Raw genomic sequence first — 27,329 nt, 5'->3', positions numbered from 1 at the left:
GTGAACTTGCCCTGACTTCTGGATGCACAGAGGTCTCTGCACCTGCTGCTCCTCTGCAATCCAATCCAAGTGCAGGCAGACTCACAGGGCACGCTGATGAGAAATTCAGATGCAGTCCCACCCATGCTGTGGGTCAGGAGCTCAGGGCTGTTGGGCATCACGCATTTGAATGCGGAACCAGATGAGTTTTGTTCAGACTGCAGGCTGTCTGAAATCTCCAAACCTCTCCGTAGGGGAGTGAGGTCTTTCCTGCACCTTTTCCCGTGACTCTGTGTTAGCAGATGCAGATGAAGGGCAGAATTCGCTTCCTAAAGCCTCGATAGGGCATATCGAGTCACTTTTATCATCTCTTTGTTCAGTATGTTTTAGAGCCACGCCAGGCCTCTGTCCCCAGATCTGTCTGTCCCTGTTCTGCAGGTGTCCTGGACGAGGATCTTCAGTGCTGCAAAGAGCACCCTCTGAGGTCCCAAAATAGGCTCTTGTTTGGAAAAGCACAGGCATTGCATTTGTTGTGCCAACAGGTCCAGCTCCCAGGATGGTCCGTTTCCCCGGGCCATTTCCACAGCCTCCTGCAGGGGAAGCCGGTGCACTTAGATCGGGGAGGGGGGAGCCAGACCCTCCGTGAGCCTGGCAGCCTAAAACTGGGGCTCCGCGGAGCCTGCCCACTGGCACATTCAGGCGCCCCAACTGTACGTTGTTTATTTTTTCCTGAATCTGTATTGTCTTTGTACCAAGAGAAAAGTTGGTGTTTTTGATTTTACCTTTGAGAATCATTCAGCCATTCATTGAACACATATTTGAGTGTCTGCTCTGTGCCCGGCCCCATCCTGGGCATTGGGGACGGAGCAGTGATCCGGGCAGCACAAACCCCTGCCCAGAGCTCACATGCTAGTGGGGGGAGGGGAACGGGGAGCTCCTAGAGCCTGGGAAGTGGGCAGGTCACTAAAATAATGTGTTGGGAGTAAGACAGCCTGGGTTCAGACCCGGCCCTGCCACACACCCCTGCGTGACCGGGCAGGTCGGCCCCTCTGCACCTGCTTGCCCTGTCTGTGCAATCAGGGTGTCGATGCTGCCCTCAGACGGCCCTGTGAGGGTTCCACATGTTAATGTATATGCAGTCCCTGGCACATAGTAGGTGCTGAGTTCTTGGCACATAGTAGGTGCTGTTAGATGCCTTTGCTGTTGTTACCCCAGGAGAGGATGAGCATCATGGGAGCAGGGGAGGCAGGGAAGGGGGTCCCCAGCAGGGGCAGGGGCTTGCTGTTCAGACGGGTGCTCTGAGAAGTGCCCACTGAATAAAGGCTTAGAGGATGTGAGGGGATGTGCGGTGCCCGCGTCCCCCACGGGACTCTCCCACGGGGGAGAGGAGAGGCACCCAGCAGTGAGACTGAAGGGAGCAGGCAGGAAGGTGGAGGAAAACTGGGAGTGTCCGTCCTGGAATCCAGAACGAAGATGGGTTTTCCAGAAGGACAGAATGGCTGACTGAGTGAGATCCTGCTGGGGGGAGGGGGTCAAGTGAGAGAAGTGTGGAAAACACTGGATTTGGCAAAACTGAGAGTTTGATCAGAGTAGCTGTGTAAGTGTTGAGAGAATTCTAGATAAAAACTTAAGCCACCTGGATTTTTTCACGTCCAGCCTTTTTTTTTTTTTTTAGCAGTTTTTATTTTTAATGTTTATTTTTGAGAGAGAGAGCAAGAGTGAGCAGAGGAGGGGCAGAGAGAGAGGGAGACAGAATCAGAAGCAGCTCCAGGCTCTGAGCTGTCAGCACAGAGCCCGACGTGAGGCTCAAACTCATGAACTGTGAGATCATGCCCTGAGCTGAGGTTGGATGCTCAATGGACTGAGCCACCTAGGTGCACCTTTACCTTAGCATTTTGATTTGATTTTCAACTTTTGGGGTCTATCTGCATGTTCTATGTTTACTTCTGAAAGATCTCCTCATGCCGTATACAGTGGGCTGTGTGTCTGGACTCTGGACTCGGGATAGATGCCGAGCACGCCCTACCCTCCCTTGGACGTCATTGCTTACTGGAGATGGTGAGGGGACGATGCTAATACAGTGTGGCTGGTTACGTCGAAGCCACAGTGAGATACCATTCCACACGCACTAGAAAGACTGTTGTGGAAAAGACCAGTGATGCCAAATCCGAGGAGGGTGTGGAGCAAATGAATCAAACGGACAGTTGACCCATTGCATGTGGAAGTGTAACTTGCTGTATCTCTTTTGGAGAGATGTTTGGAATTAAAACACACACACACACACACACACATTAAAAATAGACTTATTCGATGAGCCAACAAGTTGGACTCCTAGGTATTTGCCCAAAAGGAATGGAAACAGACATCTACAGAATGACTCCTGTAAGAACGTCCGTGGCAGCCTCCTTCCTGATAGGCTGAAATTACAAGCAGCCCCATTGCCCACCGAGCAGGACAGACGCATAGCAGCACATCCGAGCAGGGGAATATGCTCCACAGTAAATCAAGTCCCAGTACCTGTCACAGCAGGAGAGGAGCTCAAAAACGTGTTGACCAGACGAAGCCAGATGCCCCCCTCCTTGCTGGGCAAAAACAAACCACTCCCATGTTTACATTTACATAATGTCCAGAACCAGTAAACCAGTCCAGGGAATAGAAGTCAGAAGGAGGTTGCCTTTGAGGAACAGGAGAGATTGACTGGAAAGGGGCCACAGAACGATACAAATTTCCGTACCTTGATTTGGGTGCACACCGTGTCGGAGCCCACCAGTGGAAAGTCGAAGATCCTGCATTTTTATTGATTGCAAAGTCTGAGTCATTAAAACTAAGAGATGATACCTGTGACAGGTGTCCCCGGTTCCTGCGCAGCAGAGAAGAGGGGATGCCAGCTGCCGGGTAGGGGGGAGGCTGTGGAGGTGTACCCTGGGCACAGGGCCCCCCTGGGTCTGAGTTTCCAGTGTGAGATCGGAAAGGCAGGAGGGGGGCACGCCCTCCAGGTGATGGAGCTGGGAGCTGGCTGACAGCCCAGGGTGGGAAAAGGCTCTGCCCTAGAGCAAGGGCCAATGGCTTAAAAAAGGAAAACTCTGGGGGCCTGGGTGGCTCAGTCGGTTAAGCGTCTGACTTCGGCTCAGGTCATGATCTCACGGTTCGTGGGTTCGAGCCCTGCGTTGGGCTCTGTGCTGACAGCTCAGAGCCTGGAGCCTGCTTCGGATTCTGTATCTCCCTCTCTCTCTGACCCTCCCCTGCTCACACTGTCTCTCTCGCTCACTCTCTCGCTCGCTCTCGCTCTCTCAGAAATAAATAAAAACTTTGTTTTTTTTAAAAAAAGGAAAGCTTCGTTATTTCGCTCAATTTTACCTTAAGGCCCATTGTGTATCTGAAGGAACACTGCCCCCCCCCCATTAGCTTCTTAATGGACCGTGTTCAGATTTCAATTTCATAACTTTTAAAACAAATTTCTCATTGATACACATTTTTTTCCAAGTGTAATACCTTGTTCTGGTTGCTTAGTTTTGGAAAGAATTATTCAGGAACGTTGCCTTATTCCAGTAGCCTGATAGTTTCTATTTTTTCCCCTTCAAATTAAAAGCTGCAGATTCTCGTGGACACCGGAAGCAGCAACTTCGCCGTGGCAGGTGCCCCGCATTCTTACATAGACTCGTACTTTGACACAGAGAGGTGAGTGATGGGCGTGTGGCTGGGCGTGGCAGGGCTTCGGGTCACTGCGTGAATTCTGAGCAGACACTGGCACAAGAAAAGCTGAAAGGCTGTGTCGTTTTAAGGGGGATCTGTGTATGTACGTATTCACGTGTATAGACATCTGTGCGCATGGTTATGCGTATATTTTTATGTGTAGATAGATACCTGTGTATATGTGGACCTTGTGTGCATGTGTGTATGTGTATGTGTAGATATATGATCTATGATTGTGTGTATATTTGTGTATATGTATGTGTGTATATGATCTATGATTGTGTGTATATTTGTGTATATGTATATGTATGGTTGTATGTATATCTGTATATTTGTATTTGTGTATATGTATATTTGTGTATGTATAGATAGCTGTGCATATGTTTATCGTTGTATGTATATTTATGTGTCTATATGATTGCGTATTACTGTGTATATGTAGATATCAATGTATACATACATATCTGTATGTGTATATGTGCTTATCTGTATATTTGTATATGTGTCTATGGTTGTGTATATATCTACGTGTATGTATATGTGTAGATATCTGCATATGTATATGGATGTGTATATTTGTGTGTATGTATATATGGTTGTGTGTATGTGTGTGTGTTTGTGTGTATGTGTAGATACTCTGTACGTGTATACACTTCTATGTCTATTTGTGTATATGTGTAGATATATGCATATGTGTATATCGTTTTATTTGTGCGTATATCTGTGTATATGCATATGTGTAGATACATACACGTGCATGGTTGTATATATATTTGTATATGTATATGGTTGCATGTCTATTTGTGTGTGTTTATGTAGATATCTGTATTTGTATGTGGTTTTGTCTGTGTGTAGACATTTGTGTATATGTAGTTATTGTGTGTATGATTGTATTTATGTGTATGTAAATATTTGTGTATGTGTAGATATCTGCATATGTGTCTGGTTATATATATGTGTGTGTGTATATGGTTGTGTATATGTCTCTGGGTATCTGTATGTGGTTGTATATATTTCTGTGTATGTAGATATATAGATATCTGTGTGTGTGTATATGGTTGTGTGAGTATGTAGATATCTGTGCATATGTGTATATGGTTGTATGTATATCTGTGTGTGTATACATTTGCGTATGTGTATAAATATATGTGTGTATATTTATGTATATGTAAATATTTGTGTGTATATGTAGATCTCTATACATGTGTATGGTTGTGTACGCATATGGTTGTGTGTATATGGTTGTATATATCCGGGTATGTAGATGTGTAGATATCTGCATATGTGTATAGGATTGTCTTTGTGTATAAGTGTAGATATCTGTGCATATGTGTACATGGTTGTGTGTCTATTTGTATGTGTGTAGGGTTGTATGTATGTATATATTTGTATATGTATAGAAATCTGTGCATATGTATATATGGTTATGTGTATATTTGTCTGACTGTCATTGTGTATGTGTAGGTATCTGTATACATACGTATCTGTATATGTATATGGTTGTGTATTTATATGTGTGTATGGTTGTATGTATATCTGTATATTTGTATTTGTGTATATGTATATTTGTGTATGTATAGATAGCTGTGCATATGTTTATCGTTGTATGTATATTTATGTGTCTATATGATTGCGTATTACTGTGTATATGTAGATATCAATGTATACATACATATCTGTATGTGTATATGATTATGTGTATATTTATGCATATGCCTATGTTCATATGGTTGTGTATATATTTGTAGACATCTGTGTATGTAAATATTTGCATATGTGTATGGTTGTGGGTCATTTGTGTGTGTGTCATTTGTGTATTTATGTAGATACTTGCGTATGTGTATATGTGTCGACCTCGCTGTGTGTGTATGGTTGTGCTTTCTGGTGAGCCGTGTACTTGTCTGGATCTGCGTGTGCGCACAGGTTTGAACTCCTTCAGGGGACCCACAGGAGGCTCTCCCGCAGCCGTGGTGCCTTCTCCTGGCCTTGACTTGGCAAAACTCCGAGTCAGCTGGCCGTTCTGTAGCCACACCTGGTTTGCGGAGAGCACACCATCCGCCGATAGTCACTGAGGCCTCTAGTCCTAACGTGGCAGGGGCTCGAGCAGGGAGAGGTGCGTCAGGCGTGAGCGTGAGGCTGTTCTGGGCAGCGGCCTGGGCTTGTCCAGACAGCCACCTTCGCTGTCCCGAAGTTCAGTGGTGGTCAAGGCATGGTTCACTGGAGCCATTTCTGTGACTCGCTCAGAAAGGAGCACAAAGCACTGAATCCAAGGACGGGGCTGCCAGCCTGCCACTGTGGGGCGGGCACCGGAGAATGGGATGGAGCTCGGACAGCATGGGGCAGCCCCCGCTGAGCTCCCGGGACGGCCAACGGCCACCAGGGCCTCACGGCAGCGCTGGCCTTCAGGGGAGCCCGTGGGGTCCGAGTCCCCTGTCCCGAGTCCCCGAGTTGCTGCCCTAACACCCTGCACATTTTGATTTCACATCTCTTTGTGACCCTAAAATTTAAACTTAAACAGAGAGAACAAGTTAGTGGGCACGTGGTTTGCTCTTCAACTTGTGAGCTGTTTCCAGACCCTGAGCTACCACATTTAGCTCCCTGGGAAGCTTCCGAAAACGCTGGGCATTCACAGTGAGGCAGGAGACCTCGCCCCGTGAGGAAGAAGCACCTGTCTGTCTTCTCCTGATGCCACATCCTGGTCTCCATTTTGGGGGCACAAGAGATGTGGTCTCCTATGTGCACAGCTGGACAGCAGTGGTGGCAGGTGCGAGGCAGGCCTCATGGGGCCGCCAGATCCCCGGTGGGCCCCTCCTCCAAAGAGTCTGTGGCTTTAGTTTATGACCCTGTGGACTGAGAACCTGTCATCACTGAAATTCCAGGGCGAACTTCCCAGTCAGTGCTTGTTTATGATGGAAGAGGACTTGTCTGTGCCCCAAAGCTTTTGCTGGAGCCACAGATGTGCAGCAGGGGAGGTGTGTGTGAGTGTGTGCGGGCATGAGGCTGGGGGCTACTCTCTGCCCTTTCCCATTCCCCCTGTCCACCCACATCCTCTGCCCCCAGCTGCTCACTCTGGACTGCTTCGTCATGGAGCACAACTTGGAGCTGGTCCAGACTTTGATTTTATTCACGTAGCACAGGAGGCCAAGAGACCTGTCCAAGTTCAAGAGTCTAGGTCAGCAGTTCCTGAACCTCAGCCTTGTCACCTCCTTCTTCTAACAAGTACTTGGTAATGCCCTGAATGAAATGGAAAGGCAGTATCAGTATCGCTTACCTACATGTGTAAATGTAGATGCCTCAGTACCGTACAAGGGGGGATGGAAAGCGGTCATGTGGACAGAGGGGGCCAGCACCTTGATCTGTGCACACTCTGGACCGGCTGCAGTGGGAGGGCCGGGAGGTAGGGGCACACGAGGCTGTGCGTGTCACCGGGGTCCTTGCGGCAGCCAGTGCAGACGGGTAGAAGCGGGTTGAAGTGGACTCAGACCCCCAGGGCAGCTTGGGTTGGTGATGTGATTTTCCAAACGGGAGAAGAATCTTGGTAAAGTTGCCCCTCCCCCAAAAGTATCACCTCCCCCGAGCAGAGTTGCGTTTCTGGAAAATGAAATGGGCATTAAAAGCACGTAAAAAAATGTTATCTGGGTGGCAAGGCAACCTTAGCCCTCCTCTTCTCCATGGTAGGGCAGTAGTCCCTCCCTGTACCTGGTGTCCCCACAGCTACCCTAAGCTGAGAACACGCATGTGCAGAATATTACCGATTCTGAGAACACGCATGCGCAGAACACCACCTATTCTGAGAACACACGTATGTAGAATATTCCCTATTCTGAGAACACGTGTAGAATATTCCCTATTCTGAGAACACGCATGCGTAGAACACCACCTATTCTGAGAACACACGTGTAGAATATTACCTATTCTGAGAACACGCATGTGCAGAACAATCCTACTCGAGGCTCAGCTGTGTCTTTTTTTTTTTTTACCTTTTTTTTTTATTTTTTTATTTTTTATTTTTTTAATAGTTTATTGTCAAATTAGTTTCCACATAACACTCAGTGCTCATCCCCATAAGTGTCCTCCTCCATGCCCATCCCCCCCTCCCCCCACATCCATCAGTCCTCAGTTTTGTCTTTAGTGGCTTTCCTCCCCTGGGGTAGTTTGGTTTTCGTCACAGATCTGCAGACACATGGGACAGTGGGAAAAAGTCTGGCCTAGTAAAGCCAAAGTTCCAGAGATGTGTGTAGTTACATTAGATTCCAGTGTACAATTTATTTTAATGTTTGTTTATTTTGAGAGAGAGCAAGAGTGAGCAGGGGAGAGGCAGAGAGAGAGGGAGAGAGAACCCCAAGCAGGCTCTGCACTGTTTGTGCAGAGCCTGACTCAGGGCTCGGATCCACCAACTGTGAGATCATGACCTGAGCCAAAATCAAGAGTCAGATGCTCAACCCACTGAGCCACCCAGATGCCCCTCAAGTATGCAGATTTAACTCTGTAGATAAGTGTTTCCTTCCCAGTGGGTAAATGGTAGTTCTTGGGCAAGTGCCCACAGCCAGGGATCAATAAATGGTAGTTCTTGGACAAGTGCCCACAGCCAGGGATCAATAAAGGCCAAAAGAGCACTTTGCAAGCCAGTCACCCTTCTGCCGCGCAGATGCGGTTATTGAAACCTTCGGGGGTAAATCGCAGTCAGTGTTACAAGTACTGTATACAGTGCCAACTAATGTGTGTCCAGTATTTAGCCGACTGTAGCCTGCTGGCGTCTTTCTCATTTACCTTTTGCTTTGTTCTGGTTTGGTTGGTCAGCATTTCTGCCTCAGGCTTCAGTTAGTCCCTGCTATCCTTTTTTTTTTTTTTTTTTAACTTTTTATTTATTTTTGAGAGAGGGAGGGAGAGAGAGACACAGCATAAGCAGGGGAGGGTCAGAGAGAAAGGGAGACACAGAATGCGAAGATAGGCAACAGGCTCTGAGCTGGCTGTCAGCACAGAGCCTGACGCGGGGCTCAAACCCACGAACAGTGAGATCATAACCTGAGCCAAAGTCGGACGCTCAACCGACTGAGCTACCCAGGCGCCCCTAGTCCCCTGCTTTCCTTGCTGGCCAGGTTTGTGGTCGGGTGGAAGATGTTCCTGTTTTTCATATTTAAATGTTGAGCCTGGTTTAATATGAAACTTGTGGGACCGTCTGTAGCTCCCTCGATGGCTGAGCCTTCCCTCCTGATAACTAGCACAAGATTGCTGGGGGCTGCCTACCAGCTCTGTGGGCACTCAGCGGACTCCTGGGCTCCCCACGCATGGACAAGCAGAGATAACAGAACCGACCAGTGGGCGGACACCACCCCAGGCTCTGTCGCCCAGACCTTAGCCCACCTTCCTGGTTCACAGGTGATGCTGAAATGTACTTAGTACCCAGAAGACCAAGCATCACATTTTGAGTTTGGAGCCCATTCTGCCCAGTCACTGGCATCCCTACTAACAATGGGTATCGGCAGGTTAAGCAAAAATTGCTCAGATTTACATTAACTTTCTCTTCTCTCCCGTCCTCTGTTTTCTGCCCCCCCCTAACCCCCCAGTTTTCTCCTAGGCTTCCATTTGACACAGATTTAATATTGGAAGGATAGGAGCATTTTTTGTGTAAATTATGTATTACGAATTTCCCTGATGCTTTGAGCTGACTTTACAGTTGGCTGAGGTACGCTTTCCACCGTTGTATTTGATGGAAGCCAAGAGAACGTTCTCCCTTCCCTTCTTAGTTTCTGACAAAGGGTTCTTTTCTGAGATGTGGCTGCCTGCTCTGTGATGTTTCTGTGTTTGCGTGCCCCTCTGATCTCCCTTAGTTATAATAAGGTTCCTGGTTGCGTTTGTCAGCCTCTGATTCAAGTCCCCCAGTCTTGGGATATTCAGGTTTAATGCTTCCTGAAACATTTCCCAGTAATTGGAGCTTTGGCTTGGGGTTCTTTGACAAGAGTTCTTTGATTTATGGAATGAGCCGTCAGACTACCGTTAATCATTTGATGTAGCTTTTTCCCATCAGAGGCTCTCCTTTCATGGTGGCGAATGTTCCGATGAATTTCTACATGGCAAAAAGAAGATTGTGTATTTCTTTAGATGTACGTCTTTTTTAGCCAATAAAATAGCCTCCAGCCAGTTGGCTTGATTAAAGAGCCAACATACTCATTCCCCTGACCTTCTACTAATGTCTTTGGGAAATTAAACATATTTCCATTAATATGTCTCCTCCTCCCTTAGTCCATGTGGGGTGAAGCCCATAGGGTAGTTGTAGCAAGGGAACAATTGATGCTTTGCTTGTAGGTAGAATTGGGATGTTAGGGGATTACCGGTGACCACCTTAAGGAAGCTGAGCTGGACCCCTGAAGCCCCTGAGAAATGTCTCATCCGTCCTTGGGATGATGCAGACTTTTTTGGTGATGACGGAGATCATTTCTCGAGCCCACTCATTGTTTGCCTGTCTCAAGCGGGACTGTTGAGCATTGGCCACTGTCGAGGGTGTTGATGGATCTCCAAGATGGACAGACTAGTTGAGCCAGCCCCAGGACCATCAGGGGCCCCACCCACTCTGGTGTGGTCACTTCCAGAGTGAGCAGAGAAGGGGAGGGACTCTCTGGTCACTTGGGCCAGTCCAGCAACTCCAAAGGTAGGTTCCAAACCCCCAGATATGCAGAAGAGCCCCTGACTACATTCTTTTGGAAGCCTGACATTCCCGGGGCGCGGTGTCTTCAGAGAACTGAGCAGACCCCAAGACCCCACTCTTCAGTTCTGCCCTTCCACCTTCTCTTTCTACGTCCCCTGAAAACCAACAGTGGGTTTCTTTCAAAATAATACGATGGTCTGTGGCTCTTTTCTCCTCTGTTCATTGATTTCACTTTTCACTCCTGTGTTCCCTCAACATGCTTCTCCGAGGTAGAATGCCTCCTGAATCGGTTCAAACTTGACGTTTATTGCCGCAAGCAGGCTTTTTCCTGGCTATTTGCATCCTTGATGATTGCCGTTTCTGATCACCCAGAACGGACGCCGCAGGAGGAGTCAATGTGGGGTACTCTCCCTCCAAGTAGTTAATTCCTGTGCAGGGCCATTGAGAGCCAAAGCAGTGTAGTGCCAACAGGTAGGATGTTAGAGCGTGAAGATAGAAGAACACTTTTGTTCTTTCTCATTTAGTCCTGGAAGCTATACGTCGATAACCCTGAGTTGCTTACAGTTCATCTCTGAGGGTTTTGCTCTTTGAGGTTCATTTCAGGGAGCTCAGGGAGCATGAATTTGCTTTTTTCTCGCATTATCTACAACTGTGCTTTCTACAAGGGTAACTGCTAGCCACATGTGGCTGTTGAAAATACGTGATGATAGATAAGTTTACCTCTTTAGTCACTCCATAATCGTATTTTATCCCTCCCATGGCTACCATATTGGACAGATATTGATCTGTGATATTTCCTTGACTGGCCAGTTGTATAGGATAGCGCTGCTCCAGAACGCTGGAGAGCTGTCTGCCTTTAGAAACCAAGCCCCCTCCGCCGCTCCTGACCACCTTGACCAAGACGTTCGACAGACTGACCCCTTTCCATGGGGATGGTGGGACTTTCAGATGAGACCGATTCTGTATTCAATAAGAGTAACTCTGTAGGAGCATTTTCATAGGAAAAAATTCTTACATTTTCTAGTAGTAGTTTGTAGATTGAATAAAGATAGCAAGTGATTAGGTAATTATAATAATAGCAGCTATTTTTGTTGCATACCTGCTGCGTCTCAGGGATTTTCTTCTAAACGCTCTCCAGTATTAACTCTTGCTCCTCAAACTTAAACCACCGCACAAGGTGTGGTGTGCTATGTTGTCTCCCTTTTCCAGCTAGAGGCAGCAGAGGCACAGAGAGGTTAAGTAACCTGGCCTGTATCACACAGCTAATAAGCAGTTGAACTAGTGTTTGGACCCGGTCAGTGTGACAGCTGCCTCTCGGCTCTGCAGGTGGCACTGACGTATCGGGCTGGTCAGGCAGAGTAGAAGACACGCCGAACACCTGTGTGAGGCTGGCTCAGGCTCCTACGAGATGAGCAGATTCTAATGAGTGTTCTGTACTCTGGGCACAGTAGAAATAAATCAGCTTCTCAAAAGAAAGTTGTGGTGCTTTAGATTGTTTTGGGGAGATAACAAATCATTTATTAAGGTAGATTTATGGGGTTTTTTTAAATTTTATTTTTTAAATTTTTTATTATTGTAATTATTTAATTTTTAATCTTTATTTATTTTGAGGGAGAGAGCATGAACAGCAGAAGGGCAGAGAGAGAGGGAGAAAGAGAAAATCCCAAGCAGGCTCTCTACAGTGAAGAGAGCCCAGCTTGGGGCTCAAACTCAAGAATCTGCAAGATCATGATCTGAGCTGAAGTCGACTTATCTTTTTATTTTTAAAATTTTTTATTTTTTATTTTTGAGAGAGAGAGTGTGAGCAGCAGAAGGGCAGAGAGAGAGAGGGAGAAAGAGAATCCGAAGCAGGCTCTGCAGTGACAGTGCAGAGAGCCCGACTTGGGGCTTGAACTCACAAACCTGCGAGATCATGATCTGAGCCCAAGTCTGACGCTTAACCGACTGAGCCCCCCAGGCACCTGAGAGAACGAACGAACCTTTTAGATCAGGAGGTGGTGAACCAGGACCTGCGGGCTCCACCCCACCTGCTGTGTGTTTCTGTTCATAAAACGTTATTGGAATACAGCTGCACGCACTGTTTATGTACCGGCTGTGGCCTGCGTCCTCATTCGACGTGCATAGCTGGGGAGTTGTAGCCGATCACGTAACCCACAAAAGCTTTTCCAGCCCTTTTACCGAAAAAGTGCGCCGACCCTGGACTGGATCCTATGCTCCAAACGTTTCAAAGTAGACTTTTCTGTTGGCAGTGGTATGTTTTTGACCTCGAGGGATGACCCTGCATTGTCGGCAGGGACCGAATAATTCAGTAGCATCATCGCGATTCACCGTCAAGGTGCCCAGCCCCTCCTGCGCAGCAGACATGCCTGAGTTAGTGCTGCCAATAAGCTGGGCGTTCCAGCAACCCTCGGGCCCCGACTGCCTTCCACGTTTGACTTCCGATGGGTCTCCTAGTGCTCCATGTGCCTGGACCCTCCCGCCTCCCTCTTCTATGTCCGCCCTTGTCAGGAGACTCGTGCACACGAGGTGGAGGTGGCCACACAACGCTGCTGCCCCCTTAAGATCGTGGCAGAGTGAGCTCAGACGGTAAATAGTAAAATTAAGCATTCTTCGTATTTTCTGTCCCATTATGAAGTTAACATAGATTTCTCCAAAATTTTTCTACCATTTTTTAAAAAGTATTTATTTTGGGAGGGAGAGTGCAAGCAGGAGAGGGGCAGGGAGAGAGGGAGACACAGAATCGGAAGCAGGCTCCAGGCTCCGAGTTGTCAACACAGAGCCCTATGTGGGGCTTGAAATCACGAACTGTGAGATCATGACCTGAGTCAACGTTGGACGCTTAACCCACTGAGCCACCCAGGCACCCCATTTCTGCCATTTTTTTTTTAAGTTTACTTATTTTGAGAGAAAGTACGTGCTCATGCATGCAAGTGGGGGAAGGGGACAGAGAGAGAGAGAGAGAGAGAGGGAGAGAGAGAGAAAGATTAGAATCCCAAGCAGGCTCCATGCTGTCGCAGAGCCCGAAGTGGGGCTGGATCCCATGAACTGTGAGATCACGATCAGCAGAAATCAAGAGTCAGATGTTTCACTGACTGAGCCACCCAGCGGCCCGTGTCTGCCAGGCATTTTAAAAATAACTTTTTTTTCTTTCTGATTGTAGATGTTAAGTGTGCAGCGATTGTAGATGGGCCTTAAAAACAAGGGGCATCTCCCCCACAAACCCCACCACCTGAAGGGAGCCACTGACATTTTTCTTGCACCTTATTTCTGTGTCGTTGAAAATGACTTAGTAAATAGCTGGTTTTGGTGCTACATAATATTCCATCATAGAGGCGTGGTGCAGTTTACTGAACTGTGTCTTCTTTACTGGGCGTGTAGGTTGTTTCCAGCCGTTGGCTGTTATAAATAAAACACAGTGACTGTCTTTGTACCTAAATCTCGACCCACGTCATGGGGGTTCCCTGAGGCTGAAATTCCCAGAAGTGTGATTACTGAGTTACAGATTGTCCAATATATTTAAGCCTTAGGAGATGTGCCTCTCCCATGCAAAAGAGGTCATATCATTTCTGATTTAGCTTCCTTCCTGACCTCAGACAACACTGTATTTGTTCATCTAATTCTACAACAAAGACTTAGCATTCAGAGGCTGAAACCATGAGATTAAAACCCCAGGCAAACAGGAGCAATTTCAGGTGATTGGACACTTCTCTCAGGAATTGGATAGTTTCCCTAGTGTGAATGCTCGGATATTTGCCTAGAGACATTCTTTGGGTCTTCTGCTTTAATTCAGCAGAGTTTTTAAACTAAGCTGGGTATAAGAACGACCTTACAGGGGCACCTGGGTGGCTCAGTTGGTTAAGTGTCCGACTTCAGGTCATGATCTCACAGTTTGTGGGTTCAAGTTCCGCATCAGGCTCTGTGCTGACAGCCAGCTCAGAGCCTGGAGCCTGTTTCAGATTCTGTATCTCCCTCTCTCTCTGACCCTCCCCTGCTCACGCTATCTCTCTCTCTCTCTCTCTCTCTCTCTCTCTCTCTCTCTCTCTCTCAGAAATAAATAAAACATTAAAAAAAAAACCCAAAAATGACCTTACAGTTTTGGACAACCACAGGGCCTTGACACCTGCTATTTTCCCCCTGGAATGTCCTTCCTGCATGGCTCATTGGCTCATTGTCTTTATGCATGTGGTGGCATTGGAGATGCCTGGGTGACTGCCAGGTCACTGCCCCCACCCCTGATTTAGCCTCTGGAGAGTCCTCTTTATCAGCACGTGGAATTTTATGTATTCATTTGTTTACTGTCTGTCTCCTCTGGGGCAGGATTGTCATCTGCCCTGACCATTGTTGGAATCCCGTCGTGTAACTCTGTTTGAGTAGCTCTTACCCGGAGGGCCATATGCATGTAGAACTGTAGATGATGTCACGATGATTGGGGATACTAGCTGTGCCCCCATATTTTGGGTTGAGCATAATGAGCTTTGGAGCACTGGGGACAGCCTGGAGAGGGAGCCTGTGACATCAGGAGGAAGGCGTGGAGGTGGAGGGGATCACTTGGTATTTTCACACTGATTGTGCCGTGTGAATCTGAACCCCAGGCCACCGCTGGTGGGAGCTGCCAGCCCCTCCGTGTGTCACAGAGCAGCCAGTGCTCCGTCCCTGCAAGACTTGATTGTGCCCTCAAAGGCTCGTCCAGTTAAGTTAAGCCCCTGACTTCTCAGCTTCGTGGGGGCAGATGTTAAAGTCGGGGCTGCAGACCCCCGTACCTCCCCCACACGTGACCTGGAAGCACTGCTACCCAAATGTTAGTGTCACGTCTTGTGGGAAATGTCACTTGGTCAACAGGGAACACTGTTAATTCTTAAGAGTTGAATGTAATAGCCTTCCTGTGCTTTATGCAGCAACTTGGCCACCTCGTTGCTCGCGGATCCAGACCATACGATGCCTCTTCTTTCCTTTGCCCAGGTCCAGCACGTACCGCTCCAAGGGCTTTGATGTCACCGTGAAGTACACACAGGGAAGCTGGACCGGCTTCGTGGGGGAGGACGTGGTCACCATCCCCAAAGGCTTTAATAGCTCGTTCCTCGTCAACATTGCCACTATCTTCGAGTCCGAGAATTTCTTTCTGCCCGGCGTCAAATGGAGCGGGATACTTGGGCTGGCATACGCTGCCCTGGCTAAGGTGAGGCCAGCGCGTGGCCCCGAGTGAGTCAGAGGCGGGACGATTCTGGAACCGGGGCTACGACGGGCGGCCGGAGGGTCCACGCGGTGCAGACAGACCGTGATTACGCCATCAGCCACACTTATGGGCATCTTTAAAGTGTAAGGTGCACGGCGCAGTTCTTTGAACTTTCCGCCCAAAAAACAGCCGTAGCGTTACTTCCTCTGATTTGTCTTGTTTTTGCTTATTTTCTTCTATAGTTTAAAAATGTTAACAGAGGCTGAGTCACTTTAATTATGGTATTGGGGGGCTTTCCGTAGGGTAGGGTTAAAAGAAAACACATTGATTAAACTCTTACATTCGCCCGGGGACACGGAGCCTGTGGGAGGTCCTGACCTTGGCTGGGAGGCGCACCCCCACAGAGGGGAGCATCGTGCTTTCTTGCTGTGGCTGCCGACACCCTTGGGGAGAGCATCCCAGAGCCCAAGTGGGGCCTGAACGCGTGTCCTATGGACCACCAGCCAGTGGCCCGGTAGGCACCCAGGGGAAAGCCTGGATCCCTCGCTCTCATCAGCATCAGAACCTGCACAAATCGGGAAAGACAGAATTTAATGTCCTCCAAACATGTGGACTTAGGCTGGCCCAAAGGAGGGACCGATGACGTGCAGGAGTCGGGAGGCGGTCTTGCTCACAGGCTGGGGAGTTTCCACCAGGAAGGCAGCCAGAGGCCAGCAGATTAGATCCGGGGTGTGCCTGGGGCTCGGGCTGTGCACCACTGAGCAAAGCGGGAGGTCGCCCCGCACCCCCAGTCTGCAGTGGGCACCGCACCTTCCCCTTCTCACTGTTCGGTGCTGGGCTTGGAGCCAGAGCGCAGTGGGAGACCACAGGACACATGGATGTCAGGCCCACCCACCCAGTGACAGCAGAATGTTTTCTAGTACATGGTGCAGGGGGGTCTGGCGGGGGTGGAGGCAGACCCTCGACCCCTGTGGCTTCTCTTGGAGAGAGAGCCCTTGAGGCTGAGAACATCACAGGACGTGGGTTCCCCTGAATCTCGAGATCTCCCCATGAGGCTGACTTTGGAAGGCCCTGTTCTCCCATTTTATCGATGTGTAGACTGAGGGTCAGAGAGGTTGGCCTTCCTTGCCCAGAGCCTGGCTGCAAACTCTGCGGGGTTCTAGAGCCTTTTTTCCCCTCAGTATGGTAGCATGAGCTTAATGGAAATTTGGAGACTCTTAATAACATACATTCATTTTTTTTTTTTAAGTTTATTTATTTTGAGAGATAGCAAGCAAGGGAGGGGCAGAGAGAGAAAGAGAGAGAATCCCGAGCAGGCCCTGAGCTGTCAGCACAGAGCCCCACACGGGGCTCGATCCCACCGACCACGAGATCATAACCTCAGCCGAAATCAAGAGTCAGACACATAACCGACCGTGTAACTAATTCCTAAATACGATTTCACTGACGGTGTGACCAAGCGAAAACCATTTCACCTTCAACTGACCTTGACAACGCAAGATGTGAGCACGATAGGTTTTATTGTGGATTATTTGGAGGAGGGTAGAACGAAGCTGAATTTCCTGGAATTGATAATATTGATGATAAATAAACTTCCTTGCAAGTGGTGACTTCGGGGTCCCTTTGGGTGTCCAGACTCCCCACGTGACCTTTTCGTGTGTGGAATTCCAAGGTCACTAACAGTGGGTTCCCGTCCCAGGTTTGAGGACAGCCCCAGGATTGGGAGGACGGGGCGTGGGGCCGGTGGCGGTGGCCGCAGCGCAGTCGGGACCAGTGTCTGGAAGAGGCTGACCGAGCGCTCAGTGGCGGCCCCTGGTCAGCCCACACTTCCCGCCGTGGATGTGCGTCAGAGGCGCCTCCAGGGTCTCTCACACAGCAGATGCTTGGGTGCACCTGGGTCTGCCTGGGTGCACCTGAATCGGGTTCTCTTGGTCGATTCTGGCATCTTTATGTTTCTAAACCTTAGGAGGGATCCGGCGGTACAGCCCTCCTGAAAAGTGACTCGACAGAATAATAATAGTTCCCTTCCTGGTACCGGGCCCTCTTCCAAGCCCTTTGTATGTACTGACCCATTTAAGCACCACCACACCTCTGGGAGGCTCTTAGTTTCCCATTTTCCAGATAAAAGAAACAAAGGAAGGAGTCATACAGGTAGCAGGTGGTGGAGCCGGACTTGAGCCCCAGACAGTGTTGACTTTGCCACCTCGCAGGCAGGTGACCGGAGGCCCCCCAGCCTGGGTCAGCACCACACCCGGCCCCTTTCTGGAGGGGACTCGGTCTCCGTCTTTGACCCCGATGCCACGTTTCTGCGCGTCACACGCAGAGATAGTGCTGAGTCCCGGCAGAGTCTGCGGACGCAGGACTGGGAGGCCCGAGACAACAGTTACCACGTGGGAAGGTTTCTCTTTGCTCTTCTGCTCTCTCGAGAGTTTCAGTTTACCTCTTTTTTTAAATTTTTTTAATGTTTATTTTTGAGAGAGACGGAGCACAAGGGGGGGAGGGGCAGAGAGAGACAGAATCCGAAGCAGCTCCAGGCTCCGAGCTGTCAGCACAGAGCCCAACGCGGGGCTCGAACTCGCGAGCCATGAGATCATGACCTGAGCTGAAGTCGGACGCCTAACCGACTGAGCCACCCAGGCGCCCCTCGTTTGACTTCTTACGGGTAGTAAATAGTCCTGACAGTGACCGTCGGTGCTGAGAACGTGCCAGTGGCGTCTGTGCCACTACGAGTAAGTTTCCATCAAGAACCAGCAGCTCTGGGGGCACCTGGGCGACTCAGTAGTTTGAGCGTCTGACTCTTGACTTCGGCTCCAGTCATGATTTCATGGTTTGGGAGTTCGAGCCCCACTTCACTCTGTGCTGACCGCACGGAGCCTGCTTGAGAGTCTCCCTCTTGCTCTGCCCCTTTCCCCTTCTCAAAATAAATTAAGAAACTAACAGCTCCAAGTGACTGGTACCCCCAGTTGTCCAAACCAAAATCTGCCCGAGGTCCCTGACCTGCCCTCGAGACCACCAGCCCTGGAGGCCCACCCGTAGCTCCGAGCTGTTCGCACACTGCGCCTCTTCCTCTGAGTCCTGGAGACCTGGGGGTGCCCGAGTGAGTGTCCGCTCTGCGGGAAGGGAGGCGCAGGCCGCTTGGGCCCCCTGAAATGTGGCGGCAGGGAACGGGGGGCTTTTAACCCTGAGGATCCCGGGACTCTTCCTTTCTCTGCTCCTTTCCTGCGCTCCGGAGTCCAGTGGGTGCTGGGATCGGAGAGGTCTTCTGCGCCAGATGACCTTGGCGGAAAGGAGTGAGTGGTGTTTTCTGAAGCCACGAAGGCCACTCCCGCAGACCGTTCTCTCTTTCTGAGACGGCCATGATCAGAGTCCACCACCCACCCTGCGTCCTAGAACAGCCGCCGTGACAGATGCGGCGGCGTTGTGATGGCTCTAGAAATACCATCTTCTTGCGTGTCATCGCCGCGCGGGGGCCACTCTAATCCACCGCGTGGTTCCAAATTTAGAAATACTTATTTTTACGGCGGAGCCGCTCCAGCGGGGAAGATGTGGCCTGGTGGGAGGTTCTGTCGCCAGTTTCTGGACCACCGTAGCTTGTTTGTTTCGCCAGAAGACAAACTGGACGAGTAGTTTGTACGTCACACGTGGTGTCTGCTTCGGGTCCCTCATCTGTGCAGTGAGTCACGGGGTTGTCGTCGCTGTTTCTCTTCCCGCAGCCGTCAAGTTCCCTGGTGACGTTCTTTGATTCTCTGGTGGCACAAGCGAGAATCCCCAACGTCTTCTCTATGCAGATGTGCGGGGCGGGCCTGCCCATCGCAGGACCTGGTACCAACGGAGGTAGTCTTGTGGGTATCTTTCAGTCTTAAAGAGGGGAAAAAAATCACAAATTAATCGGGCAGTTTTTTTCCTGTTTTATTAACACCCCGATAGGTACGGTAGACACAGAAGAATACGGAACATACTGTGGAATTTTGATAGCCTTTGTTCTAGAACCTTTAAAAAATGGATACAATTAGGTCTTATTTTTATCTTTCCTAATTATCTTGCCATCCACAAGATGATGATTGTCATTGCTTCCCCCAAATCCATTAAAGCTTCTTAAAAATTTTTATCTTTGAAGGGTGACTGGGGCGCGTCGGGGAGGGGCAGGTGAGGAGCAGAAGGGGGTGCGGTGGGTGGGCTTCGCTCTGCCTTGGGGAAGCAGAGGCAAATGCTGGTGATATCAGTTTGGTGGGGAGACAGGCACACCTATATAACCTTTCTCTCTCAGTGTGCACGTGCACACGCGTGCACATGCACACACGTGTGCACACACATGCAGCAGAAGGCTTTCTGTTAGATCAGAGCCCTCAGCACTGTGGATTCGCTGTAGCCTGGGCACCCCCTCAATGAACCCTGCGCCCGGATCTAAAGCAGGAGGTGACAGACAGTGGACAAGAAGGGGACCACAGGGTGCATGCCGACCACCCCTTTATCACCCACCTGTGAGAAGCAAACCCAGTTGCTTTCATTTGCTAACAGTACACCCATTCTTAATGCCTTATTTACCCCCTTTTCTGGACAGAGGACAGCCTAGGATGTGTGGGGCCTTATAGTTTGCCAGCATGACGTTTTGGCTAGGGAAGATCTTTCGTTCTGCTTTCCATGCAAATGTGTAAGACAGTGTCTTCTGTCCTGAAGAACTAAATCACCATCAGTCAATGCAGTTGACTATTTTACTTCATTTATTTGGAGGAAGGAAGTCTTGATACTGTAAGGCTAAATCGTATGTACTTCCTTTCCATAAGGAAAACCACCGGACCATCTCAATTAGACATGGGTATAATATTGTTTGACCTTTGGATACATGGCCCCCAAAGTTTCCCTGTTTAATTTTCAATCATATATATTTTGTAATATCACAATAACATGAAGGTACTGATTCCAGTGAGGATTCGCCTTCTGATGGCATGCTTTCTCAGTGTAATGTGTTGATGTGCCCACGTATTTCTTCTTACACCCGGAAATATTTTCCTTCTCAGGTCCTGGGTGGAATTGAACCAAGTTTGTACAAAGGAGACATCTGGTATACTCCGATTAAGGAGGAGTGGTATTATCAGATAGAAATCCTGAAATTGGAAATTGGAGGCCAGAGCCTTAACCTGGACTGCCGAGAGGTATTTGCCCTGTGATCTCTTTGTGTCTAGCCTCGTGTGGCTGGGTCGCTTACATACTACCGCCGGCACCCAAATAGAAAAATATAAGGGCCGTTACATTACAAGATAAATCAAAGATTTATTACATTAAAAGTTACGGGGCCTTTTTGTGTAATGAACTCCTTCCAGAAAATTTGTTTCCTTCCAGTCACTTGGCTTCACAGGGGAAAGTAGCGTAAGATGGTATGTGCAGAGGACTGTCCAGGGGCTATGTCTTTCACTGTGCGTCTGGGCCTGATGGTGCCTGGTTGAATAGCATGGAATAAGGAAGTTTACCTTTGGATATGTGGTCCCCAAAGTTCCCTGTTTAATTTTCAAGCATACATATTTGTCTTGTGACATCAGTGCAAGGGAAAAAGGGGGGACTAGAAATAAGCAAAACGAAACTCAGGTCATCAGCTTTCTCCTCCATCCACACCCCTCTCTCCAGCGCTCAGCTCTCACTCGAGGGGGCGCGTCTGTCCTTTCCTCACGGGAGCCACGTGTGTAGAGCCGGGGCTCAAGTCACTAAAGAGCCGTAGTCACACCCTGTCTGCGTTTGGCTTCTTTGCAGCCATAATGGCATTGATGAGGAGGACACCTTGAGGAAGTCAGCCTGGTTTATAACCTGTTCGGGATGAAACACACAAAACCAAACCAAACAGACATTTTCAGGATGGTTTATACAAACTGCGGCGTGTCATTATATCCCCGCCCGCCGTCACTTCCTTACGGACCATCCCTTCCACTTCTGATTCCCAGTGCACACCCAACGGAGCTCGGTAGAGCGGTGCTCCCTTCCACTGCGATGGGCTTCAGTCCTAAGGCCACAAAGCTGGGTGTCTTGTCACAGACCCTTATTTGCCAGTAAAGAATCCGGCAGTAGGAATGAGAGGGCCTATGATAAAACACAAACTCCATGTGTGAGTGTGAGGTCCTCCGCCTGAATGTGGCCGTGCTTCCGCCAAATACAGGTATGGGGTGTCTGTTAATAAGCCATCTGCCCTCTTTCTCCATTTGTTGGAAGGCCGTTGGCTTTGTACGATTTGTATAAGTGGTAATTAACATGTCGCGTTGACCTTGAAAGACAAATGGGTCCTCCCCCTTTGCCCTTGGGGGTTCCCGGCCAAGGACATTTGGGCACCTCCAAATGGGGAGACTTCTGTGGGGAGACAGCTGTTGATTTGGATCCTGTCACTTCCTTTTCCTGGCCTCAGTTTCCTTATCCGGAAAGGGAGAAGTTGGGCTAGTGTCCAAGTTCCAAGAACAGGAAGGGAGTTTGGCCACCGGGGAGGGACCATGGCTGCCTGAATCTGTGTACAGGGGGAGACGGACAGTGACAGGCTGGAGCCACACACCGATATGGGGTTTCCTGTCTGTGCCTTTCTCCCACCAACTCTCCTCTCTCCTAGTATAACGCGGACAAGGCCATTGTGGATAGCGGCACCACACTTCTGCGCCTGCCCCAGAAGGTGTTTGATGCTGTAGTTGAAGCCGTGGCCCGCACGTCTCTGGTAAGTCCTCAGGGTGCTGATAAACCTTGGAGAACACCAGGTCATGACCACATGCGGGGGGGGACTACTGTGTACTCTAACAGGCTCCGTCTGAGGATTTTGAGGGGTTGGATTTTTTTTTTAACTATTACTTATTAAGTTCACAGTCTTCATCTTAACCAGCGAAGAATTTCTGCACCTTAACCTCAGAGGACTTGAATCTGAAGGTGCAGTGCTGTTTAGTATTTCAAATAACAGTGTAGTGGGTGTAGTGCTTTTTTTTTTTTTTTTAATCTAAAAAAACCCAAAAACCTAGCTGGTAATATTTTATATTAAAAAGTAAACCAAGAATACGCTCGCAGCCTTTAAAACAAAACACATAAACCAGAAATTGTACTCTTTTTTGGCCTTCATCCGAGCTGTGCTGGAATTTTAATTTCTTACTTCTGTAAAAGAGAGTGATTAGCAGAAGACAAAGGTCCATCAAGCCAGCGTAATAATGGCTAAATTCATAGTCAAGGGCAGCGTGCATTTTGGAGAAGTGGCTGACGGTATTCCAGCGTGGCTCCAGCTCTCCATTTGGCTCAAGGCAACAGGACGGACCGAAGGCAATGACCGGGGAGGAGCACAGCTTCAGGGCTCGGACATACTTGAATGTAGCTGGGTCCCTGGGGCGGGATCCGGGCCCTCGGAGTCTCCACTGCGCCCTTGTCGCCGGGCGGTCGTGAGGGCCGGGGTAGAAAGCCCCGCGCAGTGGTGCTCGGGGAGGAGAAGCCTCAGTTTAATGTCCAGACCACCTGCCGCTGCTGCTGTTTGTTTGAATGTGTGACAGACATTTCTCTCAGCTTTTTGGGTGTTTTCAGAAGCCTCTGTCTGCACAGGCTCACCCTTGCAAGGTCCCTAAAAACGAGCGTCTCCTGCCCAGGGTCTTTCTCCTGGTACGAACGCAGTGCTGACTGTCACGCTGCTCCACTGGCCGGATTCACGGAACCAGTGATCGGAGCACACACGGCCGCTGCTCCGTGACAGGCGCTCGCAGAAGCACGGGGAGGAGGGCACAGGGCTTTGATTGTCCTGAGCCAAACTTCAGGAGTCCGAGACCGTCATGGGAAGAGCAGCAGACGATCCGAGAGAACCGAGAGGGGCCGGGAACAAAGGTGTGGGACCGAGGCCCTTTGGGAGCTTGAAAGGATTTCAGGGCAGCAGCGGTCAGAAGCCAGAGTCAGGTCCCGTCTTGTCTCATATCTGCTGAATCAGAAAAACATGGCAAGTTAAGTTTTCAGTGCCCTAAATTCAGAACGCTGGAGGAAAATCAGCCCATGCTTAAAATAAGGAGCCATATGCTGATTTTTTACAGTAGTGAAAATGTCCTCAGCGGACCTGACACGAGCATCTTGAGACTGAGTATTCTGGGCCATAAGCGTGTTAGGGCTTCTCCTGCAGAAATGCTTGATGCGCGTGTGTGTGACCCCAGCCCTGGCCTGCGGAGCCCGGGACTCCGGCCCCTGTGGGAGCCTCGCGGAGAGCGAGTGGGCCATGCGTGCCATGCGTGCCGGGCGCTGGGACCCCTGAGGGCATCACAGCCTGCGTTCGGCGGCGACGGACTCTGCAAGAAAAGCGTGAGGAACGAGATGACAGAATGTGTTTGTCTTGTCTAAAATTATCCTGTGATTTCAGAGCCCATGCCAGGGAGGGGTGGACCCGGGAAGGCTCTGTCTTGGGCAGAGAAAGCTCAGGGTGGGCAGCCGGCTCCCTGTATCAGCGCACACGGACCACAGACGGCCAGTGTTCTCTCTTGTCATGGTGTAGGGTTTCTTTCTAGTTAAGGGGATGGCTGACTTTTATTAAGTTCCTATATTTTTGAGAAGTCGGGGGGGCATGCACAAATCGGGGAGGGGCAGAGAGTGAGAGAGAAAGAGAATCCTAAGCAGGCTCCACACCATCAGCACAGAGCCCAACATGGGGCTCGAACCCACAAACCATGAGATCGTGACCTGAGCTGAAGTCAGATGCTTAACTGAGCCCCCCAGGCACCCCTGGAATGGCTGGCATTGGGGAGTTAGACGCAATGCAGATACTGGGCTCCCCGCTGGGACTGTTCAGCGGGGATGTTAGGAACGCGTGGTTTATGGGTGTGTGATCTGAAAGGAGTCTGGTGGGGCGCTCTGCGGGTGGCAGAGACCTGGGCTTCTGTCTTCCTAGGTGTGGTGTCCTGCGTTCCACACACCGCTTCCCCGTCTGAAAAATCCAGAAGCGGTGTGACACCTGCTTTTGGATGACTTCTGACCCCAAACTCTGTGATCTGAGGGTCCAGACTATCCTTCGAGGACACATAGCTTTGCCTTTCAGGGAGGCCCTTGGACTCACAGACCCCTCTTCGGAGGTAGATGGTCCCCCATCCGATTTGGAGCTGTTCCCTTTAGGCGAGTTACTGGGGCCCCTGGGCCTGATCCCTCCACCTGCACATAGGAGCTGCCCCCAGCACTGATGTGGGGCTCCCTTCCCCGGGTGCAGGCCCGGCCGCCCTTGTCTTTGCTCATGTCATCGCCGGGTCCAGCAGATGCTGCCCCACCCTTCTGTTCCTCTGGCGGGGGATACTGCCCTCTGATACACAGGTCACATCGACGTAACTTTATAGAAGGTGAAAATACATTAACGCCAACATTAGAATTTGTACAGATCAGTCACTACGTTTCATGATGGACGGTCTATGTGAGGACGAAAAACTTCGGGATGTTTTCTCCCCATTGCCTGGCCCAGGAGGGGGGGCTTGGCACCTGCTGGGTGTGGTCCTGCAGCACATGGCACTCAGGGTTCCTACAGCAGCACCTCATCTTCTCACTTCTTGCCCCGATTGGTCTCCACACCATCCCTGCTTACCTGTCTTACCTTCCCTCCGCTTCCATAACACTTCCTGAACTTCCTGTCCCTGAGCCCTCTTCATGGGGTCTCCTTTGCCAGCCTGATCCGAGGGGGATCCTGGGCCCCTCCCTTCTCGCTGTGTTCTCTGGAAGGGATTCCACATTACACCACATCACTTCCCATCCCCCATCACCCATCAGTGACTCTCTAGCCAGGCCCACCCGTGGAGTTTAGACTCAACAACCAGTAGCCTGTGCAAATCCCACTTGGACGCCTTAATCACACCTGGCTCGCCACAAAGCTCAGATCTCTGATAAACGACCTCTGGTGAAGACGCCTGGGCACTGTGATTTCCTCTGACTTTTTCTCTGCTGCTTCCTCTCCACCCCACCAGCCTCCACTGCTGACATCTGTTTTACCAGCAAGGCAGCTGCTGTGCTCTGGCCGTCCTCCCTCAAACGCATCTCATACCGGCACCCCCACCCCCACTCCCGCCCTTGGCTCAGCCCAGCTTCTTGGAGATGCTCTGTTGACAGTCCCCTGTTACTGCCAGTCTGTACTTGACTAGCTCTGCTCTGTCCCGGGCCCTCCTGGCTCCGCCCCATCCCCTGCCCTTGTGCCTGAGCCCCACCCATACTCCTGGCTCCGCCCCCTGCCGTGCCCTGCTGGCCGCGTCCCACACACGCTGTCTTACCTTTGCTCCATCACACTCCCCCCCAGCTGTGCCCCTGTCACCGGCTCTCCTAGACCTGCTCCTGCCACACACGCTCCCAGAGCTCATCCCATCACACCCTTCCCTCACTGGGACCCGAGCTGGACGTTCTCAGAGAAGCAAGCCCTGCACAGTTCTCCCCCCTGAGCTGGCAGGTGCGGGCGAGATGGGCTCCGGAGCCTACACTCGCCCTGGTGAGATGGTGGGAGTTCGTTGCATTTAACTTGTGGCCGTGTACAGGGGCCGTTGTCCCCCCGCCCCAGGGTGGGAGGCCCAGGTGGGCACTCCGTGTTCTCGGCTCTTCCTTCTTCCCACAAGTATTTCCCGAGTCTCTCCTGTGCGCTCGCTGTTAGAACTGCAAGGCGGACAGACAACAGACCTCTGTCCTCAAAGGCCTCAGATTGTAATGTCAGAATTGAAGCAGTTCCGCCAATGGACGTCCCGTCCTGACGGCTGCGAGAAGAGAGCGCGAGGAGGCGAGCTGAGTGGCGGGGTATCAGCATGGTGGTGGGGGGGGGCTTCCTGGACAAGGTGGCATCCGCGCCGACGTCTGGAGGAGGAGGAGGATGTTCCAGAAGAGCAGAGAGCCCGCACGGGGCTGTGCACCGGAATGAGTCCCGCGCTCGGAATTCAAAGGAGAGGCGATGCCCGAAAGGCCTGGAGGGTTCTCTCTTTCCCAGGGTCGTTGGCCACTACTGTGACCCCGTTACTTCACCTCTGTGTGCTCTGGGCTCCTCATCTGTGAAGTGGGGGGCAGGTGATCCTGCTGTGCTGGTGGGGAGTTTTGAGAATTAAAGGAATTACTGCTGTAGAGGGCTTGTAACCGTGCCGGGTACCAGTAAGCACTCCATGTGCCCGGGAACTCTTAACAGCTGGGAATTTGTCATCTCCATTCGCCTTCCAGAGGACTGCTGTCCCGGCCATGTCGTCCAAAGGAACCGTTGTTTACCGCCACGGGCATCTGGCGAGGTGACGGAGTGGGGGGCTGGGAGTGTGTTCCTGCCGATGCGCCAGACTAGTCATGGTTTCTCACGTGCTCTCGTTCTGTCCAGATTCCAGAATTCTCTGATGGCTTCTGGACTGGGTCCCAGCTGGCCTGCTGGACGAATTCTGAGACACCTTGGTCTTACTTCCCTAAAATTTCCATCTACCTGAGAGACGAGAACTCCAGCCAGTCATTCCGCCTGACCATCCTGCCTCAGGTACGAGCCGGGCTGTGTGTTTTTCTCCTCGGACACATCACGTGCAGGGGTAAGGCACTTCACGCGTGACTTGCCCGTGTGGGTACCGCCTCTGTGGTAGGCGCCAAGTGCCACAGGTGTGCCGTGTAACAAACGAGCACAGAAGCCAGCGTGTGCCTCCTGCTCGTGAGTCTGGGCAGGTTCCCTGATCTCCGCAGGCTCGCCGATGCGTCTGGTCGGAGATGAAGCCATCCTTTAGTTTTCCGTATTCAGCAAATCATTGGCTCCTTTAGTTTTCCATATTCAGCAAATCATTGACTCCTTCCTCTTTCCAAGCTTCTAATCAAACAGCGTATTCTGCCCTGCTGGGTCACACTCCTCACCTCCTCCTCTGGGTTTCTAAGGCTCTGGCTTTGGTC

At 50.3% G+C, this 27,329-nt stretch overlaps 1 protein-coding gene across 1 annotated transcript in view; it reads left to right on the top strand.

The window, feature by feature from the left end:
- Positions 1-27,329, top strand: part of BACE2 (beta-secretase 2) — a gene marked incomplete at its 5' end in the record, with an annotated part of 58,234 nt that overhangs the window by 7,430 nt on the left and 23,475 nt on the right. The window contains 6 exons of the mRNA XM_077778641.1: positions 3,569-3,657; positions 15,278-15,494; positions 19,205-19,333; positions 20,510-20,644; positions 22,075-22,176; positions 26,782-26,931. Of these exons, the coding sequence (XP_077634767.1) occupies positions 3,569-3,657; positions 15,278-15,494; positions 19,205-19,333; positions 20,510-20,644; positions 22,075-22,176; positions 26,782-26,931 (822 nt within the window). The remainder of the gene's footprint in view (positions 1-3,568; positions 3,658-15,277; positions 15,495-19,204; positions 19,334-20,509; positions 20,645-22,074; positions 22,177-26,781; positions 26,932-27,329) is intronic.

The sequence above is a fragment of the Crocuta crocuta genome, unplaced genomic scaffold (assembly GCF_008692635.1).
Source record: "Crocuta crocuta isolate KB4526 unplaced genomic scaffold, BGI_CrCroc_1.0 scaffold931, whole genome shotgun sequence".
Classification (NCBI taxonomy): domain Eukaryota; kingdom Metazoa; phylum Chordata; class Mammalia; order Carnivora; family Hyaenidae; genus Crocuta; species Crocuta crocuta.
This window is presented reverse-complemented; position numbering and strand designations above follow the sequence as displayed.